At 54.5% G+C, this 21,816-nt stretch overlaps 1 protein-coding gene across 6 annotated transcripts in view; it reads left to right on the top strand.

Moving 5' to 3' along the window:
* WASHC1 (WASH complex subunit 1) overlaps nucleotides 1-21,738 on the top strand; it is a 62,710-nt gene extending 40,972 nt beyond the window's left edge. For all 6 annotated transcript variants that reach the window (XM_068141765.1, XM_068141766.1, XM_068141763.1 and 3 more), the window contains 9 exons: nucleotides 9,347-9,458; nucleotides 10,079-10,225; nucleotides 16,237-16,373; nucleotides 17,280-17,415; nucleotides 18,475-18,679; nucleotides 19,171-19,335; nucleotides 19,686-19,844; nucleotides 20,411-20,479; nucleotides 21,031-21,738. In XM_068141765.1, the coding sequence (XP_067997866.1) occupies nucleotides 9,347-9,458; nucleotides 10,079-10,225; nucleotides 16,237-16,373; nucleotides 17,280-17,415; nucleotides 18,475-18,679; nucleotides 19,171-19,335; nucleotides 19,686-19,844; nucleotides 20,411-20,479; nucleotides 21,031-21,182 (1,282 nt within the window). In that variant the 3' untranslated portion in view covers nucleotides 21,183-21,738. The remainder of the gene's footprint in view (nucleotides 1-9,346; nucleotides 9,459-10,078; nucleotides 10,226-16,236; nucleotides 16,374-17,279; nucleotides 17,416-18,474; nucleotides 18,680-19,170; nucleotides 19,336-19,685; nucleotides 19,845-20,410; nucleotides 20,480-21,030) is intronic.
* The last annotated feature ends 78 nt before the right edge of the window (nucleotides 21,739-21,816 follow it).

The raw sequence follows: 21,816 nt of genomic DNA, 5'->3' as shown, positions 1-21,816 counted from the left end.
CTCAAATGAGAACTGGAAAGGAAGTTCTTCTGCATTTAGTGATCCAGGGGAGTCTGAGACCTTTTTGAGGATGTTCGCTCTCCCTGCCCCCAGATGCTCTGGTTCACCACAGGGGCATTTCTCCACTGCTTATGTTTCCTGTGACTTGTGTGTGGTGATGCACATTTTCTGTTCAATGGGGAACACTGGAGCAGCATCTTTGGCTACTCTGAGAGGAGCTTTGGTGGGAGACAGGGAAACCTGATGTACACAGTCGATGGATTTAAGGTTACAAGGTGCCGAAACATCTGCTCAAGCTCTCTGCCATAACTTCAAGCAGCATGGAAACTAAATGTACTTTTGCCAGGCTTGCAGAATTCTGTCCAAACAGGGTTAGCCTTGCTTCCAGAAGTGAGCTACAAAAGTGAGGGCTGGGGGGCTCACAAGAGGCTCAGTTTGTGAGACTTTTGCAAGGGGGAGGAAGCCTCTATAGATAACAAACCAGTTACTAGGGTGTCGTAGTCAGGGCTGGGTGCCCTCTGCTGCAGGGGTGTTTCCTGTGTCCAGAAGTCCAGCCCAGTGGGTGGACACAGGAAATTAGTTTATTTCCTGCCATGATCCCTTGCACCACTATAAGTCTCACGGCGGGGTCTGGCACTTCCTCTTTCCTTCCTCCTCGCCACCCAGTACCTGGGGAGGAGATCTCCCGGCCATGGGCCTGGTTAGGCCCAAGGCCATGGGGGGATGGGCAGTCTCAGATCTGGCCAGCTGAGACTAGCCTAGCAGTGGGGGGGAGGAGGAGCCCTGGAGGTTTGGGTGCACCCTCAGGTGGGGATGGGATCTCTCTGGGTCTGTTTTGGGGTCTCTCTTGTCACTGTGTTTCTAGCTCTCTGCACACACTCACTGCTCTCTATTTAAACTTCCCATCACTGTTGCAATGTTTGTCTGAGTCGTCATTTCTGCCTGTGGTGGGGAGGGGGTCTGCCCCAACCCATTACATAGGGCATTGCTGGCAACTTTTGCTGGTTTCTATACTAGTACCAGTTGCTGCTACACCTCTCCTATAAAGAAAGGCTGAGGGAGCTGGGGTGGTTCAGCCTGGGGAAGGCTCTGTTGAGACCTTGGTGCTGCCTTCCAGTACTCAAAGGGGGCCTAGAAGGAAGATGAAGACAATCTTCTGAGCAGGGCCTGTGTGACACAGGACAAAGGGTGATTGTTTTACCCTGAAAGAAGGTGGCTTTAAGTTACACATATGGAAGAAAAGTTTTACAATAAGGGTGCTGAAACACTGCCCCAGGGTGCCCAGAGAGGTGCTGGATGCCCCAGCCCTGCTAGGGCATTCGATGGCTCTGTACTTGGAGCATCTGCTGCCTGGCCTCTGAAGACTGCTGTGGCTGCAGATCTGGGAAGCTGCTCCATGGTGGTGGTCAGTGTCTGCCCTTACCCTGCCTGTGGAAAGACACAAAATGTACCTGTGAAACTCCAGCAGTGCTGGGAGGAGAACTGTTTCATTGCCTTTACTGCTTTTAGAGCATCCTTCCCAAAAGCTGTTGCCATGATGGGAGAACCTCTTGTGTTTATATATCTTAATGCTGTTAATGTTGGAATAGTCTGAGCAAAAGTGGCCTGCAGAGCTCAGACAGAAGCTCTGACTGTGCAGTTTGTTTGCTAGCACAGGCTTGCTGCTTGTTGTACATTGCTTCTAAAAAAAGGAAAGCCTGTCCACCTCCAGGTCAGTCCTGGGTGGGAGGAAAGTAAAAGAGTTGAAAGGTTAAAGAAGAATTTGTTTGTGACCCTTTCATTTCATATAGGGGGAAAGAGGAAAAGCACAGCTAAGCTGCTTTACTTGGAAGTAGGGCAAGCTTCAGGGGCAAGTGGAGGAGAGTGCTGTGATGCTAGGTCACAATTGTAGGTGTCCAGGTTTTACATAAGATGAAATGAAATGGCAGAGTAGGAATCAAGGTGGGATTATTCTTTTGTGAGAGCATGCCCTGTGGAGAGTGATGTCTGCCAGATCCTGCTGAGGGTAACCTGGCAGCCTTGATCACCTCTGTGGAACTGCTTGGCATCGTGGGAGCAGAGCAACATGTGACTGCTGAAACACCTGGAAATCAGGCTCAAGGAGCAATCAGTGTGATAAGCATTAATTGCTATCACATCCAAACCTTTAATGGAGGAAGGAAGGCTGATTGCACTGTCTCACTTGGGAGTGCTTTCTGTCAGAGATGCTACCTGACAACACTTTCTGATTGCACTTAGACATGAAGCAAGTCTTTAAAAGCTGCTGAAATATGGGAAGAGCAGAAAGCAAACAAGTTGCTCTCTGAGTGGCTGGACATGTTAGGCTTTTTGTAAAAGCAGGCCCTTGGCTTTGCTGCCCTTCCAGCTCCTGAGGTGAGCCAGCTTTGTCAACTGCCTGTAAACGCAGCACTGGAAACCCTGAGTGTCCCAGCGGCCTTTCCTTGACACTGTCTCTATCCTGTGATGCTGCCAGCTGCTTTGAGCGGCTCCTCACAGGCCATGTCTGGCTCCCAGCTGGCCACTGCAGGGTGTGGGAACAGCTGTATGAGGAGAGAGTGTGTGTGAAGCACACTGCAGTGCCTCCCAGAGCATTGCTTTTTGTTACCCTGCCAGAATGCATTCAGACTTTCTGTCCTTGCTCAGAGGCAGTTTAGTGACTGTGCTTCACACTCCTGAGTTACAGGCACTGTGCACTGATGCTTCCCCATCACTTCAGTGGCCTGAGAAGCCATCAAAGCCTTTTGTCAAGAAGATTCTTGGACAAATTAAAACTTGAGAAAGTTTGAGGTTTTCCTCTTCTCTGCAGCACACAAATAGAAGGAGCAGTGATGTGCCTCTGGGCTCCAGGAAAGAAGTGGCTCAGCCGGAGAAGACAGATGGCAATGAATCTCCCTCAGCACCACCACCTTTGTGGGATGATGTTTCCCCTCTCTTGGGAAGTACTCTCTGCTCAGCAGTGGCTCTCTCTGAGCAGAGACCCACTGAAACCTGTCCTAGAGGTTTATTGGTATCTAACTCCTCAGTAGTGGCATTATGCTGGGTCTGGCACCAGCCCTGCAGAAGGGTGGGTAGCAGCCGGCGCTGTTGGCTGCCCAGGTTCCTCTGCTCCAGCACCACCTTCTTGGACAGTCCAGGGATGTAATACAGTAACAAGAACCACGGACTCTATCCCTTCTAGGTCACCTCTCCTGCGGTGTGTGTGCTTACATAATCAGAGTTTGGTGGAGGGAAAGAAACTCCAGCAACAAAGAAACAAACCCCAAACCCACCCAACCAACAAAACCCAGTGTGACTTTTAGGCCAGAAGCCTGGGGTTTAGAGACCAAATTTACTGTTTGCACCCTGAAATTCAGAGCAGCAGTGCTGGGCTGGGAGGAGAGCAGGAGCCTGACTTGCTGTGATGTGTACAGCATCATTTAAAGACAAAGCCACTTACTACTTTGGCTGCCTTGTCCTCCTGTGCAAATTCATCTCTCATTCTGCTCCCTAACGTCCTCTCTCCTTGGCTGATCGCTCACTTCTGTACCTGAGACATGAAATTGAAGTTCTTTGGTATTCTAGAGAGGTTTTCTCCCAGCCTCTGCTGCCTTGCCTTTCTTGTTCACCTTGATGTGGAGCATGGCTCTTCCCTCTCCCACTTCCCAAGTTTTGTCATCCCTGTCTCTTCTGAGGTGATGTGTACCTTCAGCAGAGACAGCAAACGGTCTCCTGCTGCTGTGATGCTTCCTTGCAGCTGAATTCTCTCTGCCCAGCCACCTTTCCTGAAACCTGCTCTGATTTTAAACTCCTTCCTGATGCTGAGTGCTCAGAGACCCCCTTAGAAATCCAGTGTTATTGCCCCTGACAGGCACTGCCAGGACCATGGCTGCCAAATTCATGGCGCTTCAAATCTTCTTCCTATGGGAGCAGACCCAGCAGAGAGGTCTTTGAGTAGCTGCCTGACTGTGAGATTTATCAGAGGAGTTATATGGAAATCACTTCCCATGATCTGCTTCATGGCTACAGATGGGACAGAGGCTTTGGGTGCAGTGAGGGAGGCACACGAGGGAGGAGGAAGTGTTCCTGGGACCTGCTGTGGAAATGAGATGTAAGCTGGAAGTAAGGTGCAGAGGGACAAGAGAATGTGAAAGTTTGGATCAGAGCAGCTTTAATGCCTGTTTAGATCAAAAATGAAAGTCTGTATGGATTAAGAGATAATCCCCTGGGTAGATTTAATCTGTCACATGTATGACTTCCCCAAAGAAAAGCAGTGGGGGGGAAGGCTGGCGTGGGGCAGTGCCCAGGCTGTGGCGGCAGGTGATGTGTCTGCCTTCCTCCTGCAGGCCCCCTGCAGCTGGCCTCACAGGGAGGGGTTGTTGCTGTGTGTCTCCTGCTCCTTTGCAGCTCCAGAGTCACACTGAATCTAACCAAAGGGCTTTCTCAAGCAGAAAAGAGCACCAAGAGCAAAACAACACAGCAGTGACTAATAGGACAGGGTAGGTTCACGTGCTGCTGGTGTTTTCAGCTGTCTGAGCACAGGGTTCTGAGGGGCAGTAGTGGGCCATTAATTAACACTTACCCCCCCTGTCCTGTCTGCAATTGCCTTTAAACGAATGGCTGTCAGTAACACTCCTCCTTAAATGAAAGCTGAGATCTGAATGTCACCTTGCTTCAGACACTTTGCCCCTGAGCCCTCAGGAACAGCTCTCTCCATCCATGTTTCCTTCCTGTGCAAACACCAGTTGACCCCTTGGAGCAGTTTCAGTTTGCCCAGCAGTGAAAATGCTGCAGCTGCTGCAGACATTTGACCATGAGAGGGTGTTGCCATGTTTGTTTTTGTTATCAGTGTGGTTTAGTGTCTCTTTTAACTAGCATCTGCAACTGGATCTTGAACTGCACATGCATAATGGTCATGCACTTTTAGGAGCCCGTGCATGTGAAGGGATCTGGATGAGTTGGACTGAGGAGTTTAATAATTCTATTCACAGTGACCTTGCTCAGCAGCAAATACCTGAATTCTGTTGACTGGTGTGTGTTCCTCCTGTCCTGGGGGCCTGCACCTGTACCACCTCAGGGGAAGGGGTTTGGCAGTTACCCTGAGGTCAGTGGGATTTGACCTGTCAAATCCTAGAGTAAGAATCTCAGGAGACAGTGCAGGGTGCCTCAGAGAAGAGTCATAATGGTTTGAAACACCTGAGCTGACACTGGGCAACTTCCCCAGCTTGTGCTGGGAGAGAGCTGTCTGCGTGATACTGTCCTTCTGTGGGTGCCTGTAATTACTCTCACAGAATCACAGAACATTAGAGGTTGCAAGGGACCTCAGAGATCAAGTCCAACCCCCCTGCCAGAGCAGGGTCACCCAGGGCAGTCCACACAGGAATGCATCCAGGTGGGGTTGGAAAGGCTCCAGAGAAGGAAACTGCACAACCTCTCTGGGCAGCCTGCTCCAGGGCTCTGGCACCCTCACACCAAAGAAGTTTCTCCTCATCTTGAGCTGAAACCTTCTCTGTTCAAGTTTGTATCCATTGGTCCTTGTCTCATTGCTGTGCACCACCCAGAAGAGCTTGGCCCCCTCACTTGACACCCACCCCTCAGCTATTGATAGACATTGATCAGATCCCCTCTCAGCCTTCTCTTCTCCAGACTAAACAGCCCCAGGGCTCTCAGCCTCTCTTCACAGGGGAGATGCTCAACCCCCCTAAGCATCCTCCTGGCTCTCTGTTGGACTCTCTCCAGCAGCTCTCTGTCTCTCCTGAATTGTGTCTCTATTATAGATGGTGGGCAGCAGGGATGTATGGAGCTGTAGATGTCTTCCCTCTTTCCCTTCTGGATGCACCCTTACTGTGGCAGCTAGGGCACAGCAACTGCCAGGCATGTTCTCCTTGCAGAGGTGTTTCCTGTTTGAGAGAGGATCCAGCAAACACTAAATGGGAAAGATGGATACAGCTCTGTGGGCTGAGAGTTGCTTTGTGTTCTGCTCTTCCCCTGATGCTGTCCACACACCACAGGAGGTCCCAAGAAGCTGCCTGGGTTTGGTGGGGCATAGAGGGAACAAATGTTAGATGTGGAAGTGGTTGCAGGTGGAAGGTAAGTGTGAGTGGGATTGCTCAGAAACTCATCTATCTCTTCAGCTGGTGAAAAGTGTGGGAAGGGAGAGGAACATCCTGGTGCCTGGGGACACATTGGGGATAATGTGGGTCAGGAAAGGCAGTGAGCAAGGTGTTTGGCTGTGCCACTTGACCCACACACACTCATGGAGTGGACAGGAGAACAGCAGCTGCAGGTTCCCAGGCCTGAGCTTGCACTGGTGTTTGCTTAGCACTTCCTCCTGAGAGAGAAACGTGAGCCTTGTCAGCCCCTCAGAACTGGGTCTAGGAGTCAGCAGGGTACTGGCTAAGAGGCAGTTGACACTTGGCTTTTATTTGAAGCTTCAGAAAGCCTCTGTTGAGCTCTTCTAAGAGAGGAGTCTGCTAGCAGGTGGGAGGGGAAATTGCATCATTGATTTGAGGGAGAGTGGCAAAGCAGAAATAAAGGGCTGGGGTTTTAGCTTTGAAGAAGGTAAAAATAGTCAGATGCCCTCAGGAGCAGCACTGGAAATAGTGACAATCAATACAGTTATAAAACATCTAGAAAAGAGGTGAACTGTCAGGTAGGAAAATGTGCTGGGGAGGGCAGTTAGGGAAGACTGAAGTCCTTCAGAGGCATCTCACACTGTACCAAAGCAAGGGCACAGCTCTGTGACACGTGAAATTTGCTGCAGACAGCTGGTGGGAAATGGGCACTGAAAGGAGCAGCAGAAACTACTCTCAGAACTCAACTCCACTGGGAAAGAGAGAGGGTATGGGAAGGCAAGGGCAAGGGTGAACAGCGTTGTACCCAGTGCTGGTACAAAGTGCAAGCTGTTAGGCTGTGTTTGAAATAGAAGGATGGGGAAATGGAGAACAGTTTGAAGAGTGAGAATCTCATGAGGTTAAGTTTTGCTCATCTCCCACTCCAAAAGGAAGAAAGCAGAGACAGGCTGTGTGCTCTCCAGCTACCTGCACAGCCACTGTGAAGGAAGTTAACTCTGCCCTGGCCAAACCCAGCAGAGGCGGTGGCTGCATGTGCTCTGAGCGGACTGGGACGGGCAGGTCCTGCCTCTCCAGCCTGATCGCCTTCTATGATCAGGTGACTGCCTGGGGGATGTGGGGCAGGCTGTGGATGTGGTCTGCCTGGACTTCAGCAAGGCCTTTGACACCATCCCCCACAGCAAACTCCTGGCCAAGCTGTCAGCCCCTGGCTTGGACAGCAGCACTCTGAGCTGGGTTAGGAACTGGCTGGAGGCTGAGCCCAGAGAGTGGTGGTGAATGGTGCCACAGCCAGCTGGCAGCCAGGCACCAGTGGTGTGCCCCAGGGATCAGTGCTGCGCCCTATCCTCTTTAACATCTTCATTGATGATCTGGATGAGGGCATTGAGTCAGTCATCAGCAAGTTTGCAGATGACACCAAGCTGGGAGCAGATGTTGGTCAGTTAGAGGGCAGAAGGGCTCTGCAGAGGGACCTCGACCGACTGGACAGATGGGCAGAGTCCAACAGGATGGCATTCAACAAGTCCAAGTGCCAGGTGCTGCACTTTGGCCACAGCAACCCCATGCAGAGCTACAGGCTGGGGTCAGAGTGGCTGAGAGCAGCCAGGCAGAAAGGCACCTGGGGGTACTGGTTGATAGTAGGCTGAAAATGAGCCTGCACTGTGCCCAGGTGGCCAAGAAGGCCAAGGGCATCCTGGCCTGCATTAGGAATAGTGTGGCCAGCAGGAGCAGGGAAGTCATTGTGCCCTGTGCTCAGCACTGGTTAGGCCACACCTTGATTCCTGTGTCCAGTTCTGGGCCCCTCAGTTTAGGAAGGACATTTGGAGACTTGAAGGTGTCCAGAGAAGGGCAACAAGGGTGGGGAGAGGCCTTGAGCACAGCCCTGTGAGGAGAGGCTGAGGGAGCTGGGGTTGTTTAGCCTGGAGAAGAGGAGGCTCAGGGGAGACCTCATTGCTCTCTACAACTACCTGAAGGGAGGTTGTAGCTGGGAAGGGGTTGGTCTCTTCTCCCAGGCACCCAGCAGCAGAACAAGAGGACAAGGTCTCAAGCTGTGCCAGGGGAAGTTTAGGCTGGAGGTGAGGAGAAAGTTCTTCTCTGAGAGAGTCATTGGTCATTGGAATGTGCTGCCCAGGGAGGTGGTGGAGTCCCCATCCCTGGAGGTGTTCAAGAGGGGATTGGACGTGGCACTTGGAGCCATGGTCTAGTCATGAGGTCTGTGGTGACAGGTTGGACTTGATGATCTTCGAGGTCTCTTCCAGCCTTGGTGATACTGTGATGTGGAAACCAGATCACAGAGCTGCCAGGCACTGTGCAAAAAGCCACGCAACAAAGTGTAGCAGAGGACATTTGAAGCTTTGTGAGGCCTGAGCTCTGCTCACTAGCCTGTGTTGCCTGGCATTTGCATTAAAAGTCTGCTGGCAGTGGCTAACTGGCTGTGGCTCTCTTGCCAGCAGGATCTGCAGAGAAGCTTAGTGACTGTGGCTGCAGCTCTTCACCTTTCTGTGCTGTGTCTCAAGCAGCACTGGGAATGTACTGCAGGTCATGGACCAGACTTAACAGCCTCACAGAACCACAGAAACATTCAGGTTGGAAAAGGCCCTCAGGATCACCAAGGCCAACCTAGAGCCCTACTCTAGAAGGGTCACCCCTGAAGTGTAGCCCCAAGCACCACATCCAAACCACCTTGAAACACAGCCAGGCTTGGGCACTCCACCACCTCCCTGGGCAGCACATTCCAAGGCCTGACCACTCTTGCTGGGAAAAAATTCTTCCTACTGTCCAGTCTAACCCTGCCCTGCTGCAGCTTGAGGCTGTTCCCTCTTGTTCCATCTCTAATTACCTGTGAGCAGAGACCAGCACCAACCTCTCCACAACCTCCTTTCAGGCAGCTCTAGAGAGCCAGGAGGTCTCCCCTCAGCCTCCTCTGTTTCACACTAACCATCCCCAGCTCCTTCAGTCACTCTCCATCAGATTTCTTCTCCAGGCCCTTCCCAGCTTCCTTGCCCTGCTCTGCCCTGGCTCCATCCCCTCCACATCTCTCTTGGATTGAGGTGCCCAGAACTGGAGACAACCCTCGAGGTGTGACCTCCCCAGAGCTGACTCCCAGGGGGCAGTCACCTGCCTAACTCTGTGCTGGAATACCTAAAGCTCTCAAGACAAGTATATCTCAAACAGCACTGTTTTGCCCTATGAAACAATCCAGTCTGGCAAGATTCACATTTTCCCCCAGGGAAGACACTGCTGCTGCCACAAACTGTGGCTGTGGGTTCTTGCTCTCATGAAGGATGCTTTGCTCCTAGGATCTCGCAGCGGGTGGAGGCCAGCCGGGCGCAGCTGCAAGCCATCAGCGAGAGAGTCACACTGGCCCAGGCCAAGATTGAGAAGATAAAAGGGAGCAAGAAGGCTATTAAGGTAGTGACTTGAGTGAAGGCTGCCTGGCTTCCCTTCTTCACTCCACCTTCTCACCTTCTCTCTTTACCCTTGACGTAAGCTCTGGACAAGAGTAGATGCTAGGCGGTAGCAGTCGCTGCCCACTCACCTCTTCATGCCTTGCTGCTGAGCAGGGCTGTGTTGAGAATCCCCTTCCTGACTTATCCAGTTGATGATTTTTAGACCCATGAGCCACACAGTTCCTGACTTTGTGAAGCCTATATAAGTTCTCCCTGATAAAGAGCAAAGTCTTGTTCTGGGCCAAGCCCAGCACCCTCCCACTACAGGCTCGTATCCACTTGGGCTATTTGAATGGAAGGTAGTGTCAGAGAGCCTCTCCTTAGTGCACCTTACTCTGGGGGAGCCATGTACAGCTAGTGAAAACTCTTCTTTCCTCATTCTTGCTCAGTTTAATAGTTTCAGTTCTCTTCCTGCCTGTGCAAGCCTATGACCTAGCACTGGTGCAGAGAGAGAAGAGCAGGCACCTCCTGAAGAGACAGCCCATGCTGACTCTCAGGCTGGCCATGCCCACCAGGCTGTGTTGCTGCAGTGCAGGATTGCTGAGTTTTGGGCTTTTTCAGTCTCTCCTTGTCTCTCCACAGGTGTTTTCCAGTGCTAAGTATCCAGCCCCAGAGCGGCTGCAGGAGTACAGTTCCATTTTTGCGGGGGCAGAAGACCCAGCAAAGCAGAAGTGGCCAAGACACAAGATCCAGAGCAAACACCGAGTGCTGGATGAGAAGGCTCTGCAGGTAAGCAGGAGAGCAGACCTGCAGATCAACAAGCAAAGCAAAGCTGTGAGGCTGTCAGTCTCTGGTGAGGTAAACAAGGCCTTTAGGACTGTAATGGGTTAGTGCAGACAGACCCCCAGCCCATTAGAGGCAGAAGTAACGACTCAGACAAAGGGATTGCAGAAGTGATGGAAAGTTTGAATAGAAAACCGATAAAAAACAACACTGAAAGTTTTACAGAGAACCACAAGCACTGTGACAAAGAGAGAGAGCCCAGAACATACCCAAGAATGTCCCATCCCCACCTGGGGGTACACCAAAATCCCCTCCCAGGGCTCTTCCACCCCCCCCAGCCTTGGGCCTGGGCAGGCCCAGGGGAGGCAGCTCACCCCATCTTACCTAGGCAGCAGTGGGGGATGAAAGAGGCAGTGAAGACCCCGTGCTGATGTATTATAGGGGAGCAGGGCATTATGGGAATGGAGTACCTGGTTTCCTGTGACCACCCCTTGGGCTGGGCCCACCCCTTGGGACCTCCCACGTGTGGTCTGTGCAGTGGCATCCGGGCCAGCACCCAGCCTAAACCAGCACAAGGACAGCAGCTTGGAGCAGCAGAACATCTTTTGAGCTCCATCTGTTGGTGTGAGTGTGTGAGGTCAGGCTGAGAAGCTTGCAGAGCTTCCAATCTGTGAGGGCTATGTGAGTACAAGACCTTGGCTGGATGATTGAGTGCTCTGAGTGACTGCTGGCTACCAGCCCTCTGCAGCAGTTCCACTTCCTGACACACCCCTGTTGCCTACAGCCTTGCTGGTGGTGCTTCTGGCTGGGCTTCAGGCTTTGGCTGTGCATAGCAAGGCAGCTGGGACCAGGGTCATAGTTGTTTGGAAAAGTAATATAAGTGATGGAGAGAAGGGAAAGGTGCAAGTGCATGTGAGTGTGTTAGGAGAAAAGAGTCTTCACAGCACATTGCAGCCCCAGGAAGGCACTCAGGTATTGGCCCTCCCTGCTTCCCAGGGAGTTTTGCATCTTGGAGGGGAAAATCATTTTGCTTCTTTGCATCTTTTGTTTGTGTTCTGCTTCTGCTTTCCCTTGTGTTCAGCTATTGTAGGTTGCAAGGTCTTCAGAGGGGTCTTCCAGGTGCACCTTTAGCACAGATGTCTGCAGCTGGTGGTGTTGAAGGAGGTCCTGCACTCTTGAATTCTCTTTTAGCCTGTGGATTGAGGGGCAGAAAGGGGCTTCTTAGGGAGGACTGAGAGGTGGTACATTTGGCAGGAAGCACTGCCAAAGGGTTCTCCAACAGTTTGGTTCAGTGTCCCTGGGTTGGAAGAAAAGGAGGAAAAGTTGCTGTGCTTGAAGTTTAGAAGTTGCTGTGTGTGTGCTGTGCCAGCAGCAGCAGATGTGCTGTTCTGGGCAGGTTAGGGATCAACCTGACAAGTTCCCTGCTCTCGACCCCTAAAGAGACTTCCTTCCTCATCCTGGTGTGCCCAAAAATAAAGCTGCCCCTGAATAATTTATCATGGTAAACTTTCCTGAGTTTTAGTGGATGGAGACCTCACAGGGTGAGGTGGTCATGAATATTTCAGGCAGGCCAGGGAAGCAGTGACAGCTGGCAAACCCCAGCAGGGTTTATGCTTCCTGCTGGCTGTGGCAGTGCTGGAGGGCAGAGCTGTGTGGCATCACTGCTGGCTGGCCAGGGCAGGCTGATTATGGCCCCATCCATCAGAGCATGGAGGGGGGGCAGAGGTAGGTGGTGAGAGGACAGGGGAGATGCTCTCCTAACCTGAAGGACTAATGCCAATGAACAGCCACACAGGAGGGAGCTGAGAAGGGCAACAGCTGCTGAAAAGCAGTGTCCTGCGGAGAGCAAACGGCAGATCCATGCAGCTGCCTGCTGGCTGCAATAGGCTGTGCATGGCCTGCCCTGCAGCCCTCCCCTGCAGCCCTCCCCTGCAGCCCTCCCCTGCAGCCCTCCCCTGCAGCCCTCCCCTGCAGCCCTCCCCTGCAGCCCTCCCCTGCAGCCCTCCCCTGCAGCCCTCCCCTGCAGCCCTCCCCTGCAGCCCTCCCCTGCAGCCCTCCCCTGCAGCCCTCCCCTGCAGCCCTCCCTGCCTGTGGCCACCTCTTCTAGTCCCAGGTAACTTCCATACCATTGCCACGTTCTGCCCTTTGTGTCAGGCCTGCCATAACCACAGGGACTTTGTGCAGGCCCTGGGGGATGTCTGTCTTGGCTCTTCCCCTCCTATGACCCAGACCCATTTTTGGATCCTCCCCTGGGGCTGCTGAGCTTTCCCTGGCTTGCTGACCCGCCCTCACGCAGCAGACACTGCTCTTGTGAAGCTCACACGTGCAGCGGCTCCTGCAGCTCTGCTGTGGGGCAGGGGGATGCTTCTGTGCTGCTGAGTGGCTGTCAGCTGATGGGAGGATGGAGAGCTGTGCCAGGAGCAGCTGATGCACTAAGCAGGGCTCGGTGTGGCTGAGCTCTGACCACGCTCCAGGGGAGCAGGCCCCTTCCCGGCCATGGCTGAGCACAGAGCCTGATGTGCCTTGCAGTAACGAAATGTGACAGAGGGAAATCTGATGTTTGCATTTATGCTCTCCTCAATTATTCAGGGCTTTCAGCAGAGCCTCGCTGCCTGTTTTCACTTCTAATGAGAGCCTCTTTGCTGGGAGCATTGCAGTATTCTTTGCTGGCTTGACTCACACACATGCCCCACCAGGAGAGCAAGCTCTGATCCTGTCAGTTGCAGGGCAAGTGGTGGCAGTGCTGAAGAGTTGGTGCTCTGGAGGGAAAGCAGCTGGGCTGGAAATGTGTGGCATTAGCTGCTTTATTAGTGCTTCCCTCCGGGGCAAGTCATCTTTCCCTCCACACCCCTTGCAAGTGAAAGCTCAGCTGTTGAGAGGACACTCTGAGGTTGGTAAGATGGACAGAACTGCCAGAGGTGAGGTCCTTGTGGTAAGCCTGGGGAGCTGCCTTCTTTGCACGTCGCGGTGGTAGCAGCTAGGCAGGCTGGAGGCTGCAGCCCGGTGAGGTTTCTCGGGTGGTGGGCACTGCCTTTGCAGTGGGACCTGTGTCTGTGTCCCTCAGGAGGCTGGAAAATGAGGTGGGTGACATGGTCTGCCTTAGCTTGGGAAGAGTTCCAAGCAAAAGTTCAGCCCACTGCTGGAGTAACCTCACAGGGCTTCAGAACTGCTGGTGCCTTGGCATGTCCTTGTGAGTCTGACCTCCAGCACGGGCATCAGGAGGCTGAGCTGGCACTTTAGCACTTGCCTTGAAGTGCCTTTCCAGCTAGCCTCAGCATGCCACTGGCATGGAGGGGATGAGATTCCTGGTGTAGCAGCCCAGTTCCCTTAGAGCATATCCTTCATTAAACTGAAGAGCCAGAGTGTAGGCTGCTGCAGAGAAAGGCCTGGAAAGGCAGCATCCTAGGGGGTGGAATGCTGGCAGGTGCCAAATCCCAGGCTGCATGGGCACACCCCATGGCTTCAGTGTGTCCGTGCTGCTGAGCCTTCAGCTGAAGGGCTGAATGTCCCTACAAGGAAACTCATGTGTGATGTTACCTTGTGGGGTTCGCTGCTGCAGCTGTTGAGTTTCAGATCAGGTCTGGGTGTTTGTTCAGGCCCAGCACTGTGGTGGCATTTCATTCTAAGGCTTCTGTAGAGCAATACTGGTGCTCAGTGCTTTTAGAACTGCCTTAGATGAGGCTTAAAAGTAAACCTAAGTAATGGTTGGTTTCTTCCTGCATCCATAGCCTTCCTGTGCTAATTGAAATCTACAAAGAGCAAAGCCTCCCCTAGGTGTGGCTCGAGGGCTGTGTGAGCAGCACTAGCAAGCACATCAGTGCTCCCTCATGCTCAACAAATTAAATGTTGGGAAATGAATATTAATGAGCAAGAGCAGCTCTGTTTCTGAATCTCTGCTTCCACACTCTCTGTCTTTTGGCTTGCTGCTGTACAAACTCAAGCTCTTCACTTCAGTCTGGTTTTCACAAGCTGGAACCTGCTATCTGGGGGGGGCAGAAAACCACCTTCAAATCAAAACCTCCTGGGTCTCTTCTTAGGACATTTTGTGTGCACAGAGCGTCACACAGACTCTTAGTGGGTTAACTGAGCTGTGCCTAAGCTATTTCCCAGCGTTTCTGGCTACCGAATTCAAGCCTGAAATTTCAGTCAGCAGGAACTGCTTATGCTTCCGAGATGTGGCCTCAAAACTGCACCGGTGGCGGTTTCCAGATTCCCATCCATGTACAAAGAGGGAAGAAGGACTCAAAGAGTGGGGTAGAGCAGGGATGCCGGAAGCAGGGAGGCGGTAGGAGGCTGTGGAGAGCGTTTGAAGTGGTTTTGTGACAGAAGAAAACCACAAGAATGTGGCCAGTTACTGAACCTGACCAACTGTCCTGGTTCGTGCTCGGGCTGGTTCTGGTGTGAGCGCTCGGCAGCTCGCAGCTCCAGGTGCCGCTCCGCCTGTGCTGTGGGGAGAGGGCACAGCTCTGCAGGGGGTGAGGAAAGGTGTGGGGAGGGGTCTGGGGTGGAGGTTTGTCCATCCCAGGCTGTCCCTGGGCTCGTGAACTGATGCCTGCCCTTTCTCTGCTGCAAAGTGCTGTGAGCATTGAGCTTCACCCCCAGTACCCCTCCCCGAGCAGCTGGTGGCAGGTTCTGTGCTGCTGGCGGTGCCTGGGCTGAGCTGGTGGTGCCTGGGCTGAGCTGGTGGTGCCTGGGCTGGGCTGGCAGTGCCTGGGCTGAGCTGGCAGTGCCTGGGCTGAGCTGGCAGTGCCTGGGCTGAGCTGGTGGTGCCTGGGCTGGGCTGGCAGTGCCTGGGCTGAGCTGGCAGTGCCTGGGCTGAGCTGGCAGTGCCTGGGCTGGGCTGGGCTGGCAGTGCCTGGGCTGAGCTGGCAGTGCCTGGGCTGGGCTGGGCTGGCAGTGCCTGGGCTGAGCTGGCAGTGCCTGGGCTATGTTGGGCTGGGCTGGCAGTGCCTGGGCTGAGCTGGCAGTGCCTGGGCTATGTTGGGCTGGGCTGGCAGTGCCTGGGCTGAGCTGGCAGTGCCTGGGCTATGTTGGGCTGGGCTGGCAGTGCCTGGGCTGGGCTGGGCTTGGGCTGGCAGTGCCTGGGCTGTGTAAAAGCCAAGCAGTTCAGGGGTGCCAAGTCCCTGCCCAGAGGGAGCTGTGTGTGTTTTGCATGAAGTGTAGAACCAGAGGCTTCAGTTCATCAGAGCTGGCAACTCTCACGAATCCCTGGGGCCCTGCAGGACCACCTGGCACGTGTTCCACTGCCTGTCTGCTGCCCCAGCTCATGCCAGTGCAGCCACTCCAGCTTCCCTTGGCCTCTGCATACCCCACTGGTGGGATTGCAGCTCTGACAGCATGAGCTGAAGGCAGCAGAGGGGAGGTGGCAGGTGTTTGGGAGAGTGTAGTTGCATGGAGACATGAGGGACTTCTTAGGGTGTCAGGGAGTGACAGGACTGGGGGGGGTGGAGGAAAACTAGAAGTGGGTAAATTCAGACTGGATGTTAGGAAGAAGTTGTTCCCCATGAGGGTGGTGAGAGCCTGGCACAGGTTGCCCAGGGAGGTGGTGGAAGCCTCATGCCTGGAGGTGTTTGCAGCCAGGCTGGATGTGGCTGTGAGCAACCTGCTCTGGTGTGAGGTGTACCTGGCCATGGCAGGGGGGTTGGAACTGGCTGAGCCTTGAGGTCCCTTCCAACCCTGACAGTTCTGTGACACTGTAACAAAGGCTTCTTAGTCTGCTGTGCTCTGCCCTGCCTCTGGCTATAGACCCAGAGTGGTTCTTTCTGGTGGATCCACGGCCACAGCAGTACTGGTTCAGTGTGAGCCACCCGTGGGTCATGTGCTGTGAGTGTGAGCTGCTGCCATTTGTCACAGTGTGGACTGTGGAGCTGTCCCTGTGCTCCCCTGCTCGGGAGCTGGAGAGGGAGCAGCAGTTTCCCAGGCCATGCAGTGGACCATGCACAGTGGGTCGTGGTGGCTGGGTGGTCTCAGCAGCTGTGGTTTTAGAGTCTGAGCACCTGTTACCTGTCTTCTTGCAGGAGAAACTCAAGTACTTCCCTGTGTGTGTGAGCACCAAGATTCACCAGGAGGATGATGCAGAAGAAGGCCTTGGCAGCCTCCCCAGGAACATCAGCTCCCTCAGCTCCCTGCTGCTCTTCAACACCACTGAGAACCTGTAAGAGCTGGAGCAGTGCTGTGGTGCTCCTCTGCCCCTGCTTGTCCCCAGTTTTCCCTGCCCTGGGGGAAGCAGTGACTGCATGTCTTGCATACCAGGCTCCTGCTAGGACAGGGTTTGGTTTTGGGCTTCCAGCTATCAGCTGTTTCTTCCCCATCTTCCCCTTGAGCAGGAGTTGCTTTGTCTGCATCTGAACCCCACTCACTTGCTTTCAACCCAGATGTGCATTTCCCTTCCCTGACTCAGTCTTCTGTGTCATACCCCTGTAAGAATTTCTCTCCAGCCTTGAGAGCTGCTGTCACTCCTGCCCCTCCCTGCTCCGTGTGCCTGCCTGGGTTCTGCTCCTGCTGCTGGTGGTTCTCACAGCAGCGTTTTGCCACTGTTGTCACTTCAGCGTTTCTGCTGCCTCTCACTGTAGTTCTCCTCCCATTGGGCTTTGCCTCCTGTGCCCTCCTTCTGCCCCTACTGAAGAGCTGCTTTAAGCTCATCTTGAGCTTTCAGCTGCTGGATCTTCTTTCTTCCCCTGAGTCACAGCTTTCTTCTGTCTTTCCTCCTGCCCCTTGAGTGACAAATCACCAGGAGAGACTTGTGACCTGCTGTGGGCTGTAGGACAGTCCCAGGTCAGGCAGTGGGTGGGTGGGGAGCTTGGTAATGATGGCAGTGCAGTAGAGCTTTGCTTTAGAATGAATGTAGAGGCTGCACTGGCAGGATGGGGAGCTGACTCCCTCCTGATTGTGGAGTGAAAGGCAAGAAAATGGGGCCAGAAGGAAAGTGGAAGGCCCAGGATGTTCCACCTGTACAAGTGAGTCAGGAGATCTCCACCCCCCAGGCCTTCTTGGGTATGCAGCTTCGTCTGGCCTTGGCTCTGCAAGTGGTATCACTGAAATACTTGTTCTCCACCCTTAGGTACAAGAAGTATGTTTTCCTGGATCCGCTGGCTGGGGCAGTCACCAAGACCCATGTGGCTCTGGAAACAGAGACAGAAGAGAAGCTTTTTGATGCTCCTCTTTCCATCACTAAAAGGGGACAGCTGGACCAGCAGGTGTGGTTACAGGACATCAGCTCTGAGAGGGGAGAGGGCTTGTGTAGGGGGAAGAGCAGGTAGGAGAATGGGCTCTGCTGGTTTGGCTTTAGGGTGTCTCACTAGCAAGCCCATTTCTGAGCCTGAAGTCCTGGGTTGGGCTTGATGGGTGACAGAAACCCCTCAACTGTGGCAGGTTTCTCTGCCCAAGCCCTGGTGTGAGGAGAATAACACAACAGGAAATCACCTTGCTGCTGGACCCAGCGGTTCTAGAGGATTCTGGAGGCTCCATCACTAGAGAATGTCCCTCCTGCTAAGGCCTGAGCCTTGTGCAGTCTGAAGTTGATGTGTCATGGCTGGAAAGTGCCTGGGTGGAGGCCTGTGCCCTGCTAGGAAGGGGTGCCAGCTGCTGCAGAGGGACAGCCAGCAAGTGCAGAGGGTTGTTTTTGGTGGGGGCATGGGGCAGGCAGTGAACCATGGCAGCTGCTGCAGCAGGTGGCTGATCTTGTCCCCAGCACCTTGTAGTGGCAATAGCTGGAGCTTTGCTGGGACATGGGGTATGTGTGGCTGCGGAAAGATGCCTGGGAGCCTGTTGCTCCCCAGATTGCAGCAGAGGGGACAGCAGAGTGTATGGCAAACAGAGGCCTTTGCTCACAGTGCACCTTCAGTACTGCTTGGCCTGGGTTAAGCACAAACCCAAAACTCTAACCCCTGGACTGTGCTTCTCCTGCACCTTCATCTCAGAAATGGTTTGGGCTCCATCCTCTTCTGAAAAGGCACTGCCCTCTCTAAGCTGCAGAAGTTGGTGTCTGAGGCCTTCAGGAGAGGAGAGTCCAAGTGCAAGAAACTAGAAAGAGTCTTGTACCTCTCCTCCTGCAGCCTGCCTTTTCCAAGCCCTGTCTGCAGGGGGTAGCCTCTAGTTCTGGGGAGCTTGTACAGGACAAGAGCACAGAGCTGGAGAGGTGGCTGATGAGCAGCTGTCGTCCCAAGGCACACAAGCCTGGTCTGCTCCCCAGGTGTGCTGCAAGGGCAAGCAAGGGGGTGGTCATTGCCTTAGCTTTCTCTTTGGCTTTCCTTTAGGTAGCTGAAAACTACTTCTACGTGCCGGATCTGGGCCAGGTGCCCGAGATTGATGTGCCATCCTACCTGCCAGACCTGCCTGGCATCGCTGCAGACCTCATGTACAGCGCTGACCTGGGCCCTGGCATTGCACCCTCTGCCCCTAGCACTGCTATCCCCGAGCTGCCCACCTTCAGCACTGAGTCGGTGGAACCTCTGCAGCCAGGTCTGTCCAGTGCCTGCACCCAGCACCCTGGGATGCAGGATGAGGGTTATGGGATGGTGGAGACAAGGTGGAGAAAGTCCCTTAGTGGAGATCTCAGGATGGATACCGGAGGTAGCTCTGGCTTGTACTTGGGCCCGAGTCAAAGCTGCAACCTGCTCAAGGGCTGGCTGGCTCTGGGCACTTCACCTCCCTCACCCCCTGCATAGCTCGGGAGGAGGGAGTGTGGTGTGCAGGGCCTGGCCTCAGGGCAGCCTGCTGGGATGCCCCTGGGCAAGTTAGGCAAGCCCAGTGGGATAGAGCTGGGGGGGGAAGGCAGAGTAGGGCAATCTCAAACCCTGCCCCAGCCCTGCCTGCTATTAAGAGGTCCCACCCAGGGTGGGAGTGCCCTGCTGCACAGTGCATGCTGAGGACTCTGCTCTGTTCCTCTGAGCTGAAGCTCTCCATGTGCTGTCCTCAGGCACTCTTCAGCTGCAACTTCTTTCCTCTTGCAGACATCCAGAATGCTGAGCTCCTGCTGCCGCCTCCACCACCCCCTCCACCACCCCCTCCTCTTGTGCCTGCTACTGTGCCTCCTCCACCACCCCTGCCCCAGCCCACGGCCCCCTCTGAGCCAGCCTGGACAGCGAGTGAAGAGAGCAGCAGTGCAGTGCCTGCAGGTAAGGGCTGGGCCTCTCCACAGCTTCACCAGCAGAACCAACTCTGACTCCTTGGCTTCAGCCCAAGATCCTTGGTCAGTTCCCTGTGACTTCCCAGCCTTCTGGCAGAGGAGGGAAGCTGTGGTGGGAGAGGAAGCTGGTCCTGCTTGCTTGGGAGCTGCTTCAGTTCCCCCTTGGGGGACTTGCTGCCGGCTGGGCATAAGTCCATCACAGAGAGGTTCCTGGCCTGGCTGGCAGCCCTGGGCAGAGGCTGGCAAAGGTGCTGGAGCAGCCCTGGCCCTGGGGATTTGGCTGGGCCTGTGGCTGGTGCACTGACCTGTGGCTGGTGCCTGTCCTGTCTGTACCTGCAGCTTCAGTCCAGGGAGCCCCAAAGGAGGTGGTGAACCCCTCCACTGGGCGTGCCAGTCTGCTGGAGTCCATCCGCCAGGCCGGCGGCATTGGGAAGGCCAAGCTCCGCAGCGTTAAGGAGAGGAAGCTGGAGAAGAAGAAGCAGAAGGAACAGGAACAAGGTACTGAAGCTTTTTGGCAGAAACAATCCTCCCTTGCTCTCTGCCCTGGAGGGAGGGAGGCAAAGCAGAAGCAGTGAGCACAGGGCAGAAAGCTGTTTTCTCCTCACAGGCTCATGTGGATCTCAAGTGTTGTCCATTCGGCCAGAGCTCTGTCAGCTTGCTGAAGCTCAGCTGCCAGCAGGGCATGTGTGTTCCTCATGGAGCCCTGCTGTGTCTTAGGGCACAAGCAGAGAAGGTTCACTGCTGCACAGGGGCACAGAGGAAGTGCTGGGGCCAAGAGGGGCAGCACCAAGCCAGGGCAGCACATTGGTGTAGGTAGCTGGGGAGGGCGTTGATGGAGCTGCCAATGCCAGCCCCTCTAGGAATCCCCTCCGAGACTTCCCCAGCAGATGCCATTGCCCTGTGGTCCATGGTGTTTCCTGACCTGGAAACTGGACTGTGGTGGGAGGGAGGAAGAGTTCTGTTTTCCTTTAATCTGAAGATCCACTGCAGGAGAATGCTTCCACTCCAGCGCTGGTTTGGACTGGTGTTGCTGCTGGTCTGACTTGGCTTTTGCTCTCTTTCAGTGAGAGCTACAGGACAAGGTGGAGACTTGATGTCAGACCTCTTCAACAAGCTGGTGCTGAGGCGCAAAGGTACTGTCCTGCAAGGGAGGCCTTCTCCCTCCCCTCAGGGAGGAGGGAGGGCCTTTTCTGGTACCTTAGTTGTGTCAGCCACAGCCCCAGAGACAGGAGCAGAGGCCCCTTCCCTAGTGAGCATGCCCCAGCCTGGCTGGACCTCTGGCCAGAGAAGGAGCAAGTCCTGATGGAGGCCTGCATTGCATCCAGGGCAGAGGACAGGCTCTGAGAGCTGCCTGTAAGGAAGGGACAGTGCTGGCTTCTTTTTAGTTCAGTGCTGGGGCAGCTAAGCCCCTCCCCATGAGGGTACCTGAAGCATTCAGGACTAGTGTCAGCCAATAGCACCTTGCAGAAGGCAGGGGAGGGCACAGCCTTGCTCAGGTGGAGCTTCAGTTAGTGAGGCCCTGCACAGGGCTGTGGCAGCACTTGTGGCTGTTCTGCTGCCTGGGGCACCAGGGTGCTGGGAACAGGGGCATGAGGCACGGTTTCCCCCCTCCCCTTTGCTAAGGGCAGCTCTGTGTTGTCTGGGCCCCAAGTGCCACTCACTGCTGCTCTTCCTTTCCTCACAGGTATTTCAGGGAAAGGGCCAGGAGCCTCTGGAAACCCTGACCTTCCTGGCAGCCCTGCCGGGGCCTTCGCGCGCATGTCGGACTCAATACCGCCCCTGCCACCCCCACAGCAGCCTGGCGGGGAGGAGGATGATGATGACTGGGAGTCATAGATAGGCTCACTGGTCTGTGAATCCCAGGACTCTCAAACTGAGCACCTTTGGGAGGCTGGAGATAGTTCCTGGAGGGTGGGCACTGGCCTGGGAGGAGCCTGACATTCCTTTTGGAAGAGGAGGAGCCACAGGTGCTACCTGCTGCTGAGGAGTCTCAGTGAGGAGCATTTATCTGCTCTGCTCTTCTCCACCCCAAATGCCACATTCCATCTTGAATGCTGCTGCTCATGATGGCACAACACATCTGCCTTAGATGGCAGGCAGTGGGGCAGGCTGTACTGAGATGATCAGAACTAGCATTGCCTCTGACTCAAAAGGGGCCTGAGCCTGTCCTGCTGTGCCTGGGGGTGACTGTCAGAGCAGCTCTTGCAGGCAAGCAGCACTTGCCTCCTTTAGCTCTTCGCTTGCTGAGGTCCTGCTTGCTTGCTTCGTGCTAGAAGGCAGAAGGAGAGGGTCTGTTTCCTGGTGCCTGTGCACTTGGTGGCTTCTCTGCCTGGCTCATGGTCATTCCTTGCCTGTTGCTGTCTGACATTTCAATAAAGTTGAAGGGAGCAGGTCCCTGCAGCCTTCACTCCAGCAGGAATGGAAAGCACACCGAAGCGAGAGCATGTCCAGGGAAAGCCCAGCTGGCTCA

This window comes from Melanerpes formicivorus, unplaced genomic scaffold, assembly GCF_026170545.1.
Source record: "Melanerpes formicivorus ecotype bairdi unplaced genomic scaffold, bMelFor1.0.p_v2 SCAF_8, whole genome shotgun sequence".
NCBI classification, from domain to species: domain Eukaryota; kingdom Metazoa; phylum Chordata; class Aves; order Piciformes; family Picidae; genus Melanerpes; species Melanerpes formicivorus.
The sequence above is the reverse complement of the archived record's forward strand: the minus strand, read 5'-3'. Positions and strand labels throughout refer to the sequence as shown.